Here is a 19,254-nt window from a genome sequence, read left to right on the forward strand (position 1 = left end):
CACGTGTAGTTAATTAGTTATTACTTAAATATAGATTACTTTATTAATAGTTATAGATTATCATACAGTGCAGAAGGAGGCCATTCGGCCCATCGAGTCTGCACCGGCTCTTGGAAAGAGCACCCTACCCAAGGTCAACACCTCCACCCTATCCGCATAACCCAGTAACCCCACCCAACACTAAGGGCAATTTAGCATGGCCAATCCACCTAACCTGCACATCTTTGGACTGTGGGAGGAAACCGGAGCACCCGGAGGAAACCCACGCACACACTGGGAGGATGTGCAGACACCGCACAGACAGTGACCCAAGCCGGAATCGAACCTGGGACCCTGGAGCTGTGAAGCAATTGTGCTATCCACAATGCTACCGTGCTGCCCACTAATAGTTCTATGGAGTATGCAAACTCAATATTATTAATAGTTATTCAATAAATCAGTTTTGCTTTAAGTGAGAGATTGATGGTTTCTTTTTAAAAATATATATATATTTTATTAAAGTTTTCAAACACAATTTTTTCCCTTACAGATCAAAAAAAAAGGTAACATAACTGTAATATAACATTGTTTAACTAACATGGTAAACTAACCAAATAACATGAAGTAATACTCTCCCCCCCCCCCCTCCAAAAACCCAAACAATTTACCCCCCCCTCCCTCCCCCTGGGTTGCTGCTGCTGGCGATCTATCTTCCCTCTAACGTTCCGCTAGGAGTCGAGGAACGGTTGCCACCGTCTGGTGAACCCTTGAGCCGATCCTCTCAGCGCAAACTTCATCTGCTCTAGTTTTATGAACCCCGCCATATTGTTTATCCAGGCCTCCAGTCCGGGGGGTTTCGCTTCCTTCCACATGAGTAAAATCCTACGCCGGGCTACTAGGGACGCAAAGGCCACGACATCGGCCTCTTTCGCCTCCTGCACTCCCGGCTCATCCGCTACTCCAAATATAGCTAACCCCCAGCCTGGCTTGACCCGGACCTTCACCACCTTCGAGATCACTCCCATCACTCCCCTCCAATACCCCTCCAGTGCCGGACACAACCAAAACATATGTGTGTGGTTCGCCGGGCTTCCCCCGCACCTCCCACACTTGTCCTCCACTCCGAAGAACCTGCTCAACCTTGCCCCCGTTATGTGTGCTCTATGCAGCACCTTAAATTGGATCAGGCTAAGCCTGGCACACGAGGAAGAGGAATTTACCCTGCTTAGGGCATCAGCCCACAAACCCTCCTCAATCTCCTCCCCGAGCTCTTCTTCCCATTTTCCTTTCAGTTCGCCCACCAACTCCTCCCCCTCTTCTCTCTTCTCCCAGTATATCTCTGACACTTTGCCCTCCCCGACCCACACCCCCGAAAGCACCCTGTCCTGGATCCCTTGTGTCGGGAGCAGCGGAGATTCCCTCACCAGTTGTTTCGTGAACGCTCTCACCTGCATATATCTAAAGAAATTTCCCCGGGGCAGCTCATACTTTTCCTCAAGCGCTCCCAAGCTCGCAAACGTCCCGTCTATAAATAAATCTCCCACTCTCCTGATTCCTACCCGGTGCCAGCTCTGGAATCCTCCGTCTAGCCTCCCTGGGGCAAACCTATGGTTGTTCCTGATCGGGGACCAAACCGAGGCTCCCAGCACACCCCCCTGTCGCCTCCATTGCCCCCAGATACTTAATGTTGCCGCCACCACTGGGTTTGTGGTAACTTTTTTTGGGGAGAGCGGTAGTGACGCCGTCACCAGCGCTTTTAAACTCGTCCCTTTGCAGGACTTCATCTCCAACCTTTTCCACGCCGTTCCCTCTCCATCTATCATCCATTTATGAATCATCGCCACGTTGGCGGCCCAGTAGTAGTCGCCCAAATTCGGCAACGCCAGTCCCCCTCTGTCTCTGCTACGTTGTAGGAACCCCCTCCTTACCCTCGGGGCCTTCCCTGCCCACAAGAAGCTCGTGATGCTCCTATCTATTTTTTTAAAGAAGGCCTTAGTGATCAGTATAGGGAGACACTGGAACACAAATAGGAACCTCGGGAGGACCATCATCTTAATTGCCTGCACTCTGCCCGCCAGTGACAGCGGCTGCTTGTCCCACCTTTTGAAATACTCTTCCATTTGTTCCACCAGCCGTGTCAGATTTAGTCTGTGTAAGGTTCCCCAGCTCCTGGCTATCTGAATCCCCAGGTATCGGAAGCTCCCCTCCACTCTCCTTAGCGGTAGGCCATCTATCTATCCCTCTACTCTGGTCCCCGGGGTGTATCACAAAATGTTCACTCTTTCCCATGTTAAGCCTATATCCCGAGAAATCTCCAAACTCCCTCAATATCTGCATGACCTCTGTCATCCCCCCCCACTGGATCTGTCACATACAGCAGTAGGTCATTCGCGTAGAGTGACACTCTGTGTTCCTCTCCCCCTCTAATCACCCCTCTCCATTTTCTGGAGTCTCTAAGCGCCATGGCCAGTGGTTCAATTGCCAGCGCGAACAGTAATGGGGACAACGGGCATCCCTGTCTTGTTCCCCTGAGTAGTCGAAAATACTCCGACCTTTGCCGACCTGTGACCACACTTGCCGTTGGGGCCCCATAGAGGAGTTTAACCCAGCTGGCAAACCCGTCCCCGAACCCGAACCTCCTCAGCACCTCCCATAGATACTCCCACTCCACCCTATCAAATGCCTTCTCTGCATCCATTGCCGCCACTATCTCTGCCTCCCCCTCTGCTGGGGGCATCATTATCACCCCTAATAGCCGTCGCACGTTGACATTTAGTTGTCTCCCCTTTACGAACCCTGTCTGGTCTTCGTGCACCACCCCCGGGACACAATCCTCTATCCTCGTTGCCAGCACCTTTGCTAGCAACTTGGCGTCCACATTTAGCAGTGAGATAGGCCTATAGGACCCGCACTGCAGCGGATCTTTATCCCGCTTCAAGATTAGCGATATCGTCGCCTCCAACATTGTCGGGGTAGGGTCCCCCCTTCTCTGGCATCGTTAAAAGTCCTTACCAGCAGCGGGGCCAACAAGTCCACATATTTTCTATAGAATTCCACCGGGAACCCATCTGGTCCCGGGGCCTTCCCTGCCTGCATGTTCCCCAGCCCCTTGGTAACCTCGTCCACCCCAATCGGCGCCCCCAGGCCTTCCACCTCCTGCTCCTCCACCCTCGGGAACTTTAATTGGTCCAAAAACTGCCGCATCTCCTCTTTTCCCTCCGGGGGTTGGGACCTATATAGTCTCTCGTAAAAGGTCTTAAACACCTCATTTATCTTCCCTGCTCTCCGCACCGTAGTTCCCATTTCGTCCCTAATTCCTCCTATCTCCCTCGCCGCCGTCCTCTTTCGCAACTGATGAGCCAACAGGCGACTCGCCTTTTCCCCATATTCATATCTCATCCCCTGTGCCTTCCTCCACTGTGCCTCCGCCCTCCCTGTGGTCAACAGGTCGAACTCCGTCTGGAGTTGTCGCCTCTCCCTGTATAGTCCTTCATCCGGGGCCTCCGCATATACTTTATCTACCCTCAAAATCTCCCCCAGTAGTCTTTCCCTTTCCTTGGCCTCTATTTTCCCCTTGTGGGACCTGATGGAGATCAGCTCTCCTCTGACCACCGCCTTTAGTGCTTCCCATACTACTCCCACTCGGACCTCCCCGTCATCATTGGCCTCCAGGTACCTTTCGATACATCCCCGCACCCTTCCGCAGATTCCCTCATCCGCCAGTAATCCCACATCTAGTCGCCAGAGTGAACGCTGCTCCCTCCTCTCCTAGTTCCAGGTCCACCCAGTGTGGGGCATGATCTGAAACAGCTATGGCTGAGTACTCAGTTCCTTCCACCCTCGAGATCAGTGACCTTCCCAAAACAAAAAAATCTATCCGGGAGTACACCTTGTGAACATGGGAGAAGAAGGAGAACTCTTTGGCCATCGGCCTAACAAATCGCCACGGATCCACTCCCCCCATTTGGTCCATAAACCCCCTAAGCACCTTGGCCGCTGCCGGCCTTCTTCCGGTCCTAGATCTAGATCTATCTAACCCTGGGTCGAACACGGTGTTGAAGTCTCCCCCCCCCCCCCCCCCCCCATTATCAGGTTTCCTACCTCCAGGTCCGGGATACGTCCCAGCATATCCGCTTCATAAATCCCGCATCATCCCAATTCGGGGCATATACGTTAACCAACACGACCTCCATTCCCTGCAGTCTGCCACTCACCATCACATATCTGCCTCCGCTGTCTGCTACAATGTTCCTAGCTTCAAATGACACCCGTTGCCCCACCAGTATGGCCACCCCTCTGTTCTTTGCATCCAGCCCTGAGTGGAACACCTGTCCCACCCATCCTTTCCTTAACCTAACTTGGTCCGCCACCTTCAGGTGCGTCTCCTGAAGCATGGCCACGTCTGCCCTCAGTCCTTTCAAGTGCGCGAACACTCGGGCCCTTTTAATCGGCCCATTTAGGCCTCTCACGTTCCACGTGATCAGGTTCTTTCTCCGTGATCTGTTTTCTAGGACTTCAATCCTTTCAATGCACTTTTTGTGGAGCGCCTCGTGCGTCTGCGTTTTGACCGCCAGGCCCAGGATCTCGTCCTCGTTGTCCGTCACCTTCTGCTCCACCACGCGGAGCTCCATCTCCTGGGTCTTTTGTGTCTCCTTAAGCCCCTCAATTGATTGTAGCATCGGGGCCAGCACCTCCTTCTTAAGCAGCTCCACACACCGTCTCAAAAATTTGTCTTGGTCCGGCCCCCATGTCGCCTGGGCTCCCTCCGCCGCCATCTTGCTCCTTTTTCTTTCTGCCCCTGTCCTCGAGGATTCTTCGCGATCTGGCCGCCGCCGCTGATATTTTTCCTTTTCGTTGGGGGGGGACTCCCTGTTGCCTCACCCCACACCGGGTTTCGTCCCGAAAAAATTCCCCGTTGGGGCTCTTAAAAGAGCCCAAAGGTCCGTTCGAGCTGGAGCCGCCGAAACGTGCGGCTTAGCTGGTCATCGCCGCAACCGGAAGTCGATTGATGGTTTCTTTATAATCACACCATCAGACCATTTTGGATTACGAAGCAAAGAGTAACGATATTACCAAAGAGTAATATAACACCTCCCACCCACGCTATTCTCTCTTCCAACCTCTTCCATTGGGCAGAAGATACAAAAGTCTGAGAACACGCACTAACAGATTCAAAAACGGCTTCTTCACCACTGTTACCAGACTCCTGAATGGCCTTCTTATAGACTGAATTGGATCTCTCTACGCATCTTCTCTACAGTTGTAGTACTATATTCCGTATGCTTCATCTGATGTCTATGTCGATGTTTTACATGTCTTTATCGTATGCCCTATGTTTTTCATGTCTAGAGCAATCTGCTTCGAATGTACTCAGAACAATAGTTTTCACTGTACCTCAATACAAATGACAATAAATGTAAAGGATAGATTCATGGTAAACAAAAGGGTGATAGGCTATCAGGGGTAAGCGGGATGCTGATTTGAGGTTATCAGATTAGCCATGATCTTATTAAATGGCTGAGCAGTCTCGAGGGGCTGAATGGCCTATCCCTATTCTTTGTTCACGTTCCTGCCTTCCATCCTATCACAGACCTAGCCGTTGGTTCTTTCTTTCATCCCCTGCCTCATTTCTCTACATCTGTAATGTTATCCCGCTCTGGTGAAGGGTCAACAACCTGAAACATGAAGCCCACTTATCCTTCTACAAATACTGCCCAATCTGCTGAGCATTTCCAGCATTTTCTGTTCTATATCCAGTAGAATCCCTGGGGTCCCTTTCTCCATTTCCCTATGTTAATTCAATTCCATTTTTTATATACTTAAGACAATACTTCACATTTGTCAGTAGGATCCCTGTTTTAAATGTCCCCTTTTAAAGTGGTTTTGTTTCAATGGGCTTCATTTTTTTAATATCTGGGTTTCACTTAACGTGCAGTGTTCCCCGTTTTAAGAGTGATGGCATCATGTGCTCAACGCAATGGTGTGATCATGAGATCAGGCCCTGTGATTCTATGAGTACAGTCTGGCTTGATTGTGTTGGTGCCATTTTGTCCTTACTGTACATTGCTGCATTTTCAGGTCCCCCCTCCCACCTGTACTAAACTTAATTTTTACAAAAACATTTTACTGCACCCTGTATTAGTTGAGGAACGCTGTGTACTTCGTTTTTTGGGGAAAAAATCTCTGCTGCAACGTACAGATTCTGTACTTTGAACTTGGTTTCTCAAAGTTCTTTGCTGTCTGTACAGCATGTACCTGAGGAACTACTGAGTAACTGCTGTGGACTTCTGTTTGTAAAATGATTCTTTGCTGTGCAGGAGCCATGCTCTGTACTGTACAGTACCTATGTTTGAGGAATTTGTTGTAAACTTGAAGAGGCCTCTGCAGGCGAGGTAGCAATTTTAAAGTCATTTCTGTAAAGTATTCCAAACTTAATGCAGTGTTTCATTTTTTGCATTGATTTTACCAAGCAAAAACTGTCTATCCAATGCCATCAAAATAGAAATTGGTATTTTGTCTCATTTGCTGTTTGATATCTTGCTGTGTGCAAATTCTCTGCCATATTTGCCATCATGGGAACAGTGACTGTACTTAAGTAAGTCATTGTGAATTGTTTTCTTAAAATATTGCATTCCCTCATTTAGTTAGAAATATAGGACGTGGTTTTAATGTTGATTTGTAATTGCCCCGATAGGTTTATTTTGCCAGGTTACTGGAAATTATTTAGTTTTGTTTACTCTGAGTAAACCTGAATTTATTTTCTAGCCACTGATGCAAAAGAACGTCAACACTGGGTTAGTAGACTTCAGATCTGTACTCAACACCATACAGAGGCCATTGGAAAGGTGAGATGTGCTTGTGTTAAACATAGAATTTTGAATTTTGCAATTTTTATATTAATATTTTATTACGGTATTTGAAAGTTTTTATAACAGTAACATAAACAATGACATCAACATGGTAAAATAAATATCCCCCCCCCCTCCCCGCCCGAATACTGCATCTGCTGTGTGGTGAACCACTATTATATTGTACATACTGTTCTTACTTATGGTACTTACTGTTTGTTACATGTCTGGGTTTGTCCCTGCTGGCTCCGCCCCTCGGGCTCAAGTATAAAGGTAGCTAACCTCCAGCCCTGCCCTCATTGTGGGACCGGCTGCCAGCAGGTGTCTTTTAGCTGATTAAAGCCACAGTTTACTCTTCCGACTCTCGTCTGTCGTCATTGATGGTACATCATGCTAACATTTTAATTTTCCCCGAGAAAGTCGACGAATGGCTACCACCTCCGGGAGAATCCTAACATTGACCCCCTTAAGACAAACTTTATTTTCTCGAGACTGAGAAACCCAGCCATGTCACTAACCCAAGTCTCTACACTCGGGGGCTTTGAGTCCCTCCACATTAACAAGATCCGTCTCCCGGCTACCAGGGAGGCTTTCGCCCCCTGAACTCCCGGATCTTCCGACACTCCCAAAATTGCTACCTCCGGACACGGCAGCACCCATGTTTTTAGTACCGTGGACATCGCCTTAGCAAAATCCTGCCAAAACCCTCTAAGCTTCGGGAATGCCCAAAACCTGTGGACATGATTTGCTGGGCTTCCCGCGCACCTCGCACACCTATCCTCAACCCCAAAGAATTTACTCATCCTAGCCACTGTCATGTGTGCCCGGTGGACTACCTTAAATTGTATCAGGCTAAGCCTGGCGCACGATGAGGAGGTATTAACCCTACTTAGGGCATCCGCCCATAGACCCGCCTCTATCTCTCCTAGCTCGGAACACGTGACAATAAACAAATCCAATCCAACTGTTCGTAACTTGCAATAGAAATGATTTCAGGGCTTTAAAGCTAAACCTGCTTGGACCATGATTTGTTATGCAGAAAATACAGCTAATATTCTATTTTTGTAACCCTTTTGCCAGATCTTTTTTAAGCATGGTATCAACCCCTCTGCCATAAATTAATGTCTTATTTTAATCTTAATTTATAGAATAATCCACCTTTGAAGTCGCGAAGTTTTTCCCTGGCTTCTCAGGGAAGCAATTCTCCAGGTGTGCAGAGAAGAGCAAGCCAGAACGCTGCTACTTTCTTTGGTGTAACACATCACAAGGGACTGGGGCTGTCAAAGCGATCCCACACCTTGCAGCCAGACCACTTGCTGGATGTTCGGGAGGTTGGTGTTACGTATTTGCTCTGTAATGTTTGTGTATTTTATTTTATCCAGAAATTCATTGGCAGTTTTAAAATTTAATCCTGGCTATGTTCAAGGCTGTAGAATGCAGAGTTGAAAGATGAGGTGATGGCCCTTAAGCTTGTGATGAGCCCCATTGGCACACTATAGTAGACCAAGGTCAGAGTGGGAGCAAGGAATGCTGTCCAACCTGCTGAGTATTTCGGAGTATTTATTTCAGATTTCCAGCATCAACTTTGATATCAAAGTTTTTCAAGCTTGGGAAATGAACTGAAGCGTCCAAACTTAAATTTGCAGGTCCAGTAAGAATTGAGATTTCAAGTCAGAGGAATAGAATCATAGAGATAACAACAACAGATTGTATTTATATTGCCTTTAGCATAATAAAACTTCTATAATAAAACTCCACAGGAAACCTACAAAGAAAATTTGACACTGAACCATATAGTGCAATATTCGGACAAATGGACTAAACATTGGTCCGAAAGCTAGGGATCTTTTGAGTCCGAAAGAAGAAAAGAAAATAAAGGAGACGGAAATGAAAGTGAGCGTGGTGGAGAGGCATATGGAAGGAATTTCAGCGTTTAACGGCTCGGCAACTGAATGCACAGCCACTCAATGGTGGGCAAAGCCAAGTGTTGTTATAATGGTGGCCTGATTGAAGGTGTGCATATGTAGACACAATTCATCATGGGGTAAAATATGACACGAAGGTTGCAAACAGTTTAGTCTCAGGGCATTGCCAGGTTTGTCCAGTACTGAATGTCGGACGAGGGGTCTGATTTAGCAACAGTGGAGGAGTGAAGAGAGGTGGTGGTTAGGTAGAACTGGGTGTCATCGGCACACAAGTGAAAACTGCCACTGTGTATTCGGGTGATGTCACAGAGGAGATGATAAGTAGGAGGGGCTAAGAATAGATCCTTGGAAGATGTCAGACCTAATGGAGTGGGAAGAGAAGCCATTACAAGTAATTCTCTGGCTACGATTCGATAGAAAAGAATGGAACTGGGCAAGTGCAGTTCCACACAGTTGAATAATAGACAAGAAAGTATTGGATGAGGATGGCATAAAAGCATAGAAATTACAGTGCAGGAGGAGGCCATTCGGCCCATCGAGTCTGCACTGGCCCTTGGAAAGAGCACCCCACTTAAGCCCACGCCTCCACCCTATCCCTGTAACCCAGTAACCCCACCTAACCTTTTGGACACTAAGGGGCAATTTTGCATGGCCAGTCTACCTAACCTGCACATTTTTGGACTGTGGGAGGAAACCGGAGCACACGGAGGAAACCCCCACAGACATGGGGAAAACGTGCAGACTCCACACAGACAGTCATCCGAGGCAGGAATTGAACCAGGGCATAGTCAACTGTATCAAAGGTTTCCGACCAACTGAGAAGGATAAACAGCGATGGTTATTTTGTCACAATCACATGGGATGTCTTTTCATAAGAGCCATTTTGGTACTGTTACTGAGTTGGAAAGCTTGATTTGGAGAAATTCAAAAATGGAAATCCAAGAAAGATAAGCATGGATTTGTGAAGTGACAACAAGGACTTTGGAGAGGGAAGGGAGGCTGTGCATAGGATAGTAGTTGACGAGGACTGGGTCAAGAGTTGATTTTTTAGGAGAGGGGTAATGACGGTGTGCATAGAGGAGCACTGTCAACTAACATGGGGACTAGGAAGAAAAGTTAGGTCAGCCACAGAAGAAGGCTGTTTGGTCTGCTGTGCCTGTACTCTTTGGAGTTATCCAAAGTCATCTGTTCCTCCCAAGCATGCTCCATCTACCTAATGCCATATCTCAAATTACACATATACTGTATCCCAAAATGGTTATTTCTGAAAGAAATCAATATCGTTTTCCTTGGAATAAATCAATACTAATTGCTTCCACCACCTCTAGGCAACTTCCATAGAATGACCACTTGCTCACAAATATTATTTCCACAGATTAGATTTCAAGTCCTCAGAAGAGAAAGCTGTGTCTAATATTCTACTATTCTGTCAGGGTGTAATACAAAATACATTTTTAAAGAACGTAGTGAGTGATTAGGATCTGGAGTGCACTGCCTCAGTGAGTGTGATGGAGGCAAGTTCGATCAACACCAACGAGGCAATTGGATTATTTGGAAAGGAGTGCGCAGAGCGGCAAGGTGAAGGAGGGGCTCCAGGAGAATTGCTCCTTCAAAGAACCAGCGTAGCTATTCCCAGCCAAATGGCACCCTTCTGTGCTAACCATTCTATGCCTTTTATACCACAAGGCATGGGGGAACAAAAAGTAGGCCATTCGGCCTATCGAGTCTACTCCACTGTTCACTGAGGTCATGGTTGATCTGATATCCAAGCTTGGGCCGACAAGCGGCAAGTTACATTTGCGCCAGGCAACGACCATTTCTGACGAGAGGATCTAACCATTGGCCCTTGACATTCAATGGCATTACCATCGCTGAATCCCCCACAATCAACATCCTGGGGGGTTACCATTGATCAGAAACAGAACTGGACTAGCCATATGAACACTGTGGCTACCAGGGTAGGTCAAAGGCGAGGAATCCTATGACGAGTGACTCACCTGCTGACCCCCTAAAGCCTGTCCACCATCTACAAGGAACAAGTGAGGAGTGTAATGGAATATTCTCCTCTTGCCTGGATGAGTGTAGCTCCAACAATAGTCGGGAAGCTTGACACCATCCAGGCAAAGCCGCCCATTTGATTGCTCCTCCTTCCACAAACATTCAAACCCTCCACCACCGACGAACAGTGGCACTCTTGTGTACCATCTACAAGATGCACTGCAGTAACTCACCAAGGTTCCTTAGACAGCACCTTCCAAACCCACGGCGACTACCATGTAGAAGGACAAGAGCAGCAGATACCTGGCAACACCACCATCTGGAGGTTCCCCTCCAAGTCACTCACCACCCTGACTTGGAAATATATCACCGTTCCTTCACTGTCGCTGGGGCAAAATCCTGGAACTCCCTCCCTAACAGCACAGTGGGTGTACCTACATCTCCAGGACTGCAGCGGTTCAAGAAGACCACTCCAACCCATCTGAAGGGCAACTAGGGATGGGCAATAAATGCTGGCCTAACCAGCGACACCTACATCCCATAAATGCATTTTAAAAAAAAAAAATGATAATCCTCAACTCCACTTTCTCACTTTGTCCCCATAACCCCTTGAGCTTTAAAAAAAAAAAAGTTTGGTTTGAAGTTTTTACTTCCTATACACTATACATTCGGTAAGGAAATCTGCCGGTTACAATGTACATGTCATTTTCCACTGTGCTGATTTCCCCCCCCCCTTCATTTGTTATTTCAGGGTCTTTTCTTGGGCCCTTCATTGTACAAGGGACAGTTATTTGCGATTTGCATGTGGGCGGTGCCCCCCTCCTCTCTTGTCTTGGGATCCCATCTTTTCTTCTCCCCTCTCCTGGCCCTATTTTCAGCATTCATGGGGGGGGGTCCAACCTCTGTGTCGGTAGTTTTCTGGCCACCCTCTCCTTTTTTCCATAGTCTCCCACCCCCTATTGTTGCTCTCTTTTTGTGGCTCTAAATATAGCGATTAATAAGGTCGCCTTTCTTAATCTTAATTATGAATATGTTTTCAGAGTCTCCAGGTATCTCTTGAACTGGCACAAGGTTCAACCGAATACCGATCAAAGAACCAATACACCAGTTAGTTAGTTCAAGGTCAATACTACTTTATTTACACACAGTATGATTTACTCATGCACAATAACACTACAGGCTAAACTATGTCTATCACTAACACCTATATTTGAGTTCGGGTGCCCACTTAGGTCAGAGGAACAATGGCCGTTGTTCGGATCTGAGGCTGTTGGGTTCGAAGAGGTAACAGGAGTACAGCTAAGGTCGTCCATCTGGTCGCGAGCGTTGAACTTGAACTTACTCGCTTCTGGTGGTGCAGGTGGAAGGGTCTCTCCGGTTGAGAGCCAATTCCAAGAGAGGGAACACGTGGCGAGGGTTCCTTCTTATACTTGGGGGCTTTGCGCACTTTTAGGCGGGCCTTAAACTTGGTCTCAATTAATTGGGCAGCTTCTCGATCACTGCCATCGATCTGAGCCAATAAAGGGGCGGGTGCCTTGATGACTGGGCGTGTCCTAAGTGGTCGTTGGCCTTGCTTTGTTTGTGTCTTCTTGCGCCGGAATGTCTGGTACAGTATCGGCTACCTGAGCACTAGTTCTTTGTTTCTCAGAGATGGGCCATCAATGTGCAAATCGGCCAAGAGTTTCGGTTCCATCTGCAGTCTGTCTTCTAAATACACATTCAGGCTCTGTGCCTGCTTGTTTATTTTGCATTGTCCATTTTCCCTGTATGCTCTGCGAGTGTCCATTTTATATGCTGGAAGTGGCCATCCCAGATGGCTACACTATTTCCCCCCCCCCCTTTTCCTGTCTTCTCCCTGTGGTCCCCTTGGCACCTGTGCGCCTCTCCTCCGCCGCCCCATCTCCCCCTGCTCTGTTAGCGTCAAACAGGTCCTGGAGCAAGTTGGTGAATTACCCCCACGTTTTGGGGCAGCCATCCTCTGACCCCCTAGTGGTGAACTTGATCTTCTCCAGATGGAGAAATTCCGCCAGGTCTGCCAGCCAGTCTGCAGCTGTGGGTGGTGCTGCTGATCGCCAGCCGAGCAGGATTCTCTAGGCGATTGGAGAAGCCAAAGGCAAGGGTGTCGGCTCTCTTTCCCCATGAATAGTTTTGGCTGGTCCAGTACCCCAAAGACTGCCACTCTTGGGCACGGCTCCACCCTCAATCCCACGATCTTGGACATTGCCTCGAAGAATTCTGTCCAGAACCCTACAAGTCTGGAGCATGTCCAGAACATGTGGACGTGGTTGGCGAGGCCTTCCTGGCACTGTTCACATTTGTCCTCCTCTGGGAAGAACCTGTTCATCCGTCTTCTTGTCAGGTGTGCTCTAAGCACCACTTTAGCTGCGTGAGGCTTAGCCTTGCACCTGAGGAGGTGGAGTTGGCCCTGCACCGTGCTTCACTCCAGAGTCCCCACCCTATTTCCGTCCCTGGCTCTTCCTCCCAGTTTTCCCATGTCTCGTCCAGTGGGGAGTGCATCCTTTCTAACAGTCATTCATACAAGTCCCCAGTTTCTTTTTCCCAAACTGTTCGCGTCCAGTGACTCCTCCCACATTGTACTTCTCGAATTTGTGGGTGATCCAGTTGACTCCTTGCGACAAAAAGTTTAAAAAAAAAAAAAAAAAAATTTAGAGTACCCAATCAATTGTTTCCAATTAAGGGGCAATTTAGCATGGCCAATCCACCTAGCCTGCACACCTTTGGGTTGTGGGGGCGAATGTGCAAACTCCACACGGACAGTGACCCAGAGCCAGGATCGAACCTGGGACCTCGGCGCCTTGAGGCAACAGGGCTAACCCACTGCACCACCGTGCTGCCCACTCGACAAAAGTTTTTGATATGCAGATGTCGGAGTTCATTCCCATTTGATAGGTCCAGTCTCTCTGTCAGCTCCTCTAAGTCACTAGTCTGTCTCCTGTGTAAAAGTCCCTAACCGCTAGTGTCTCCCCATCCTGTCTTCATCTCTTAACGGTGGTGTCGGGCATGGCTGGGGCAAACCAATGGTTGTCGCAGATAGCGGCCATTATGGACTCATTGGTCACACTGAAATGTTGCCTCATATGATTCCAAGTTCTCAGGGTCACTATCGCCATTAACCCCCCCCCCCCCCCCCCCCCCCCCCCCCCAAATGCCATAATTGTCTTGTTTATTGAATGGAAAAAGTCCGTGGGGATGTAGATTGCTTTGGATGTAAACAGGAAGAGGAAATTGGGCAGTGCGTTCATCTTGATTGTCTGCACCTTCACCACCCGGGAAGGTGGGAGTGCATCCCACCTATGGTCCATTTTAACTTCCTCTGCCAGACTGTCCAGTCATGGGCAATCTGGATCCACAAATAACGGAATTTGTTTCAGGCTATTTTAAATGGTAGACCCTCCATCTCTGCTCCATACCATCCCCGGGTTCACCGGGAATACTTCGCTTTTGTCCAAGTTTTGCACAGTGGGCTAAACAGCTGGCATGTAATGCAGAACAAGGCCAGCAGCGCAGGTTCAATTCCCGAACAGGCACCGAAATGTGGCGCCGAGGGGCTTTTCACAGTAACTTCATTGAAGCCTACTTATGACAATAAGCGATTATTATTATTAAGTTGGATTTGTAGCCCGAGAACGTTCCGAATTCTCATAGAACCATGGAAATTACAGTGCAGAAGGAGGCCATTCAGCCCATCGAGTGTGCAGTGGCCCTTGCAAAGGCACCCGATTGAAGCCCACATATCTATCCCATCCGCATAACCCAGTAACCCCCACGTAACATTTTTTGGACACGAAGGGCAATTTAGCATGGCCAATCCACCTAACCCGCACATCTTTGGACTGTGGGAGGTGACCGGAGCACCCGGAGGACACCCACGCAGACACTGGGTGAACATGCAGACTCCGCACAGACAGTGACCCAGCCGGGATTCGAATCTGGGACCCTGGAGCGGTGAAGTAACTGTGCTAACCACTATGCTACCGTGCTGCTCCTCTCCCAGGAGCTTCATGATTTCTTTCATGCTGGTTTGTGGGTCTGCGATGTAGAGGAGCAGTTCATCCCCATAGAGTGAGATTCTGTGCTCTCTGCCCCTCTTTGGATTCTCTTCCAGCCTCTTGCCGCTCTTGGGGTGATCGGCAGTGGCTCGATTGTCAGGGGAACAAGAGCGAGGACAGTGGGCATCCCTGCCTTGAGCCTCTGTGCAGCTGGAAGTATTCAGAGCTGATGTTGTTGGTTCGTACGCTCGCCTTGGGAGTATTTTATAGGAGTTTCACCCATGAGGGGAGCCCTGTCCCTAGTCAAAACAGCTCTAGTATCTCAATGAGGTATTTCCACTCTACTCGGTCGAAGACCTTTTCTGCATCCAGGGAGATCATCTCTGGTGATCTCTCCCTGGATGGAGTCATTATCACAGTTAGCATTTTACTGTAACAAAGCCCCTATGGTCTTCTGCAACCATCTCTGGTATGCAATTCTCCAGCCGCTTAGCCAGGACCTTTGCGGGTATTTTCGCATCCACTTTGAGCAACGAAATGGGTCTGTATGATCCGCACTCCGTTGGGTCTTTGTCCTTTTAGGGTATCAGCAATTTGGTGGCCTGTGTTAGCGTTGGAGGCAGGCTGCCCCTCGCTAGTGAGTCTGCAAACATTTCCCACAGGCGCTGCGCCAGTGCTGTCATGGATTATTTGTAGAAGTCCGCCAGGAACCCGTCGGGTACCGGCGCCTTCCCTACCTGCATGACGTCGATGCTCTCCACGACCTCTCCCAGTCCCAGTGGTGCTTCCAATCCCATACTGACCTTGTTGATGCGCCCCTGCACTCTGGGGTTTTCCTTTGTTAGGGGGCCATCAAAAATGGCGTGGTCACCATTCTCACCATGAGGCCGGGCCCTTGCGCTCCAGGGTTTCCCTTTGTCCAGGGGTCACCCAACAGGGCCGGCAACTGTGTGTACGCCATGTGGGTAACCCTGCATGTCAGGATTTCCCTTTGTTCAGGGACCCTCCAAAGTGACTGCTTAAGGTGCCGCCTTGTTCCATGTTTCCGTTATTAACCTGCTGAAGCCAGTCCAAAGCCCTCCCCCCAAATAATTTCTTTCCCCTCCCAAGGTTTGGATTCCCCCTTCTGCCCCCTGCACTGCCTCCCCGCCCCACCCCTTTGTCAGATGCTCTCTCCCCAGTGGGCGACGCGCTGTGGCCCCCCTCTCTCACATGCTTCCTGGTACTAGCTTTCCCACGAGTATGGTGGCCCCCCCCTCCCAGGGTCAATCTGATCCCCTGCAATGCCCACTCTGCTGGTGTCCCTTCCATCTGTTCCTCAACCTCTCCTACGATCTGCTGCCCTCACCCCTCCTTCCTATGAACTGGTTCCCCTGTTCATTGTGAGGCAATGCAGTCCCGTGCAAAATTGTCCATTTCTTCCTTTCGCCTCCCCATGCCATCCCCGCCGCTGCCTCTCTTGCTTTCTGTCCAGACCATTGTTACAGACGGACTCGTCTGTCGCTGCCTAGGCAGTGAAATGTTCTTTGCCCTGGTATGTCACCCAGAGCCTGGCTGGGAATAACATCTCTAATCTGACCTTGTTCTTGTACAGGGCCGACATTGTATGGATAAATTTGGCTTTGCGCTTTGCCAGGTCCGCCCCAATGTCCTGACACACTCTTTTTATGTCCCTCCCAGTTGCATGCCTTCGTCTGTCTCGAGCCCAATGAAGGATCCTTTCCGGGTCCTGATATTTGTGCACCTTGGCTATTATCGCCCTCGGCTGCTGTCTGGCCCTGAGCTTTGGTTAGAGTGACCTGTGAACCCTGCCGATTTTCAGTGGTTTGGGGAAGCTATCGTTCCCAATCAGACTGCCCAACATTTGGGCAGGTAGTCGGATTGATCCCTGTCCTCAATCTCCTCTGGCAAGCCTGCTATTTGAATTATCTGCTGCCATGATCGATTCTCCTGGTTCTCGACCTTCCCTTTCAGGCTTCCCTAGGCCGCCCTCTTGATTTCGGACTAATAGTTGCCCTGATCCTTCGGTGCCTTCTCCAAGTCCAATATGGTGATCCCCTTTGCTTCAGCTCCTTGCCCATGCGTCGAGCACTGTCTGCATGACTACTAGTGCCATCGCCAGCTTCACTGTCACCCTTATCTCGGCCTTGAATCATCCTTCATTGCATTTACTTCCTTGGTTAGGAACACCCTCCATCCATTAACTTGCGGTGTGGGGGGAGTGGGGGGGGCTTGTTTTCCGGGTCGTCGGTCTCCCCCTCTGAGGGGAGGCCGTGGACCCCTTGCCTCATGGGCCCGCTAACCCTGTTGCTCGCCGCTCCTGTCCTTTGCCACAATTGCTGGTGTCCTTGCAACCTCTCGAGCTGCTGCTTCCTGGCACTTTTGTCGTCCGTGCTAATGTTGCAGGTGAGGGAATGTTTAAGTCTGATTTTGCAGGCCAGATTAGGCCAAAAGTGCCTATTTTTTTGTCTTGTGGAGGACAGGCACTTGATGTGCGGCTACTCAGCATATCCCCATCATCGGAACTTCAGCCCTGAACTTAACGACACAGCCTCTACAACCCTCTGCAATAATAAATTACACAGATTCACTACCATCTGAGAGAGGAAATTCCTCCTCATCTCTGCCTTAAATGGCCAACCCCATACTCTACAATTATGCCCTCTGGTCCTAGACTCTCCCAGCAGGGGAAACCATATGGAATAGCAGAGCCCTGTGTTCCACTGAATAATATTTTCTCTTGAATTTTGGATTGATATTCTCATGTTGGACCACTTGTCCACTTTACCCCTTGCGAGGGATTGTCGGCAAGTCGGGGGGAAGCAGTGAGTGAGAGGGTCAGGGAGGGAAGCAGCAGGCTGGGAAGATCAGGGAAGGAAGTAGTAAGCGAGAGGTTCAGTGAGTGAAACAGCGAGCAGAAGAATGAGTGAACAGGACGGAGCCAGCGAGTGGAGAGTTGGCGAACAAGAAGACAAGGGACAAGAATCCTAAGTGGTGAGTTGAGGGAGATGGCGAGCTGGAGGTGGAAAACTGTCAGCAGGGGATAGGCGGAATGAGTTAGTCAGTTATTGAAAGTTGGTAAATTGTGAGTTCGTAGGTTGTTGAGAGTTCTTGAGTTAGTAAGAGGTTTTGGGTCAATTAGGTTAAATGCAGCCCGAAGGCTTTTAACATAAATATTACAGGTCTGGAATCTAAGCTGCTCCTAATGCATGTTTCCGAATGAAAGAGTGATTTTCCTTTGCCATGTTCTCATTTAGCACACCACTTTTTTAGGAACACTTTTGTGGGAGTGTTGATTGAGGGATGGCTATATAAAATAGAGAGGTCATGCTTCAGTGCATATCAAGCTTGGTTAGATCACACGTGGCGTAATGTCGACTGTAACTAATGTGTTTATCTTTTTTTTGCATTTTATGTACCCAAGATACCATTTTGAAGAAATAAATCACAATTAATCGTTTTTTAAAATGCTATTTGCAGCCCAATTAAACTTTTCCAATATTCCAAATGGATCTTATCTTTTTCTAATGCTGTAATTACAAAGGAAATGTTTGTTTATTCATTTTGACAAATGCACACATCAGCATTGTACTACTCAGCAATATTTTACTTTGAGCAGAAGCTGAACCAGGCTGAAGGACAACACAAGGATCTGGTACGAACCATTGAAGGACTTCCACCCTTTGGAGAACAAATATCAGCACTGGACCAAGATCTGCTTCTACTGAAAGCCACCACAATGGCAACGATGAACTGTTTGAATGAATGCTTTCATATTCTCCAGCTCCAGCAGGCAGCCTACCAGAGGAGTACATTTTCTGCAGGTTAGTAGGTTAGTCATGTTGAGGGGAGAAGCATTTTTTCCAAGTAAAAACAGAAAATATTAGAAATACTCAACAGATCTGGCAGCATCTGTGGAGAGAGAAAGCACTGAGTATTTCTAGCATCCTGTTTTTATGCTCTATTTTCAGCACCTGCCGTATTTTGCTTTTGTATTAATGTTTTCGCCAAGTTCAGTGGACAATAGGGGGAAGAAAAATTAATCTTCAAGTTGGATAGAAGTTAGAATTTTCACTGGCAGCCAGAGACTGATGGCATGGTTGCACTTGAATGAAAATCATAGAATCCCTATTCTGCCCATCAAGTCTGCATCTGCCCTCCAAAAGACCACACTGCCTAAGTCCACTCCCCAACCCACCCTGCCCTTATCCCTGTAACCTAACCTGCACATCCCTGGAGTCTAAGGGGCAATTTCGCCTGGCCAATCCAGCTTACCTGCACATCATGAAAATTTAAAAAATGAAATGAAAATTGCTTATTGTCACAAGTAGGCTTCAAATGAAGTTACTGTGAAAAGCCCCTAGTCGCCACATTCCAGCGCCTGTTCGGGGAGGCTGGTACTGGAATTGAACCATGCTGCTGGCCTACCTTGGTCTGCTTTCAAAGCCAGTGATTTAGCCCTGTGCTAAACCAGCCCCTAAACCATCATCGGAC

At 48.5% G+C, this 19,254-nt stretch overlaps 1 protein-coding gene across 2 annotated transcripts in view; it reads left to right on the forward strand.

Annotated features, from left to right (window-relative positions):
* Nucleotides 1-19,254, forward strand: part of osbpl11 (oxysterol binding protein-like 11) — a 206,409-nt gene that overhangs the window by 73,446 nt on the left and 113,709 nt on the right. For both annotated transcript variants that reach the window (XM_072473183.1, XM_072473182.1), the window contains exons 4-6: nt 6,745-6,824; nt 7,976-8,158; nt 18,380-18,584. In XM_072473183.1, coding sequence (XP_072329284.1) covers nt 6,745-6,824; nt 7,976-8,158; nt 18,380-18,584 — 468 coding nt within the window. The remainder of the gene's footprint in view (nt 1-6,744; nt 6,825-7,975; nt 8,159-18,379; nt 18,585-19,254) is intronic.

Source organism: Scyliorhinus torazame, chromosome 2 (genome assembly GCF_047496885.1).
Source record: "Scyliorhinus torazame isolate Kashiwa2021f chromosome 2, sScyTor2.1, whole genome shotgun sequence".
Lineage (NCBI taxonomy): Eukaryota > Metazoa > Chordata > Chondrichthyes > Carcharhiniformes > Scyliorhinidae > Scyliorhinus > Scyliorhinus torazame.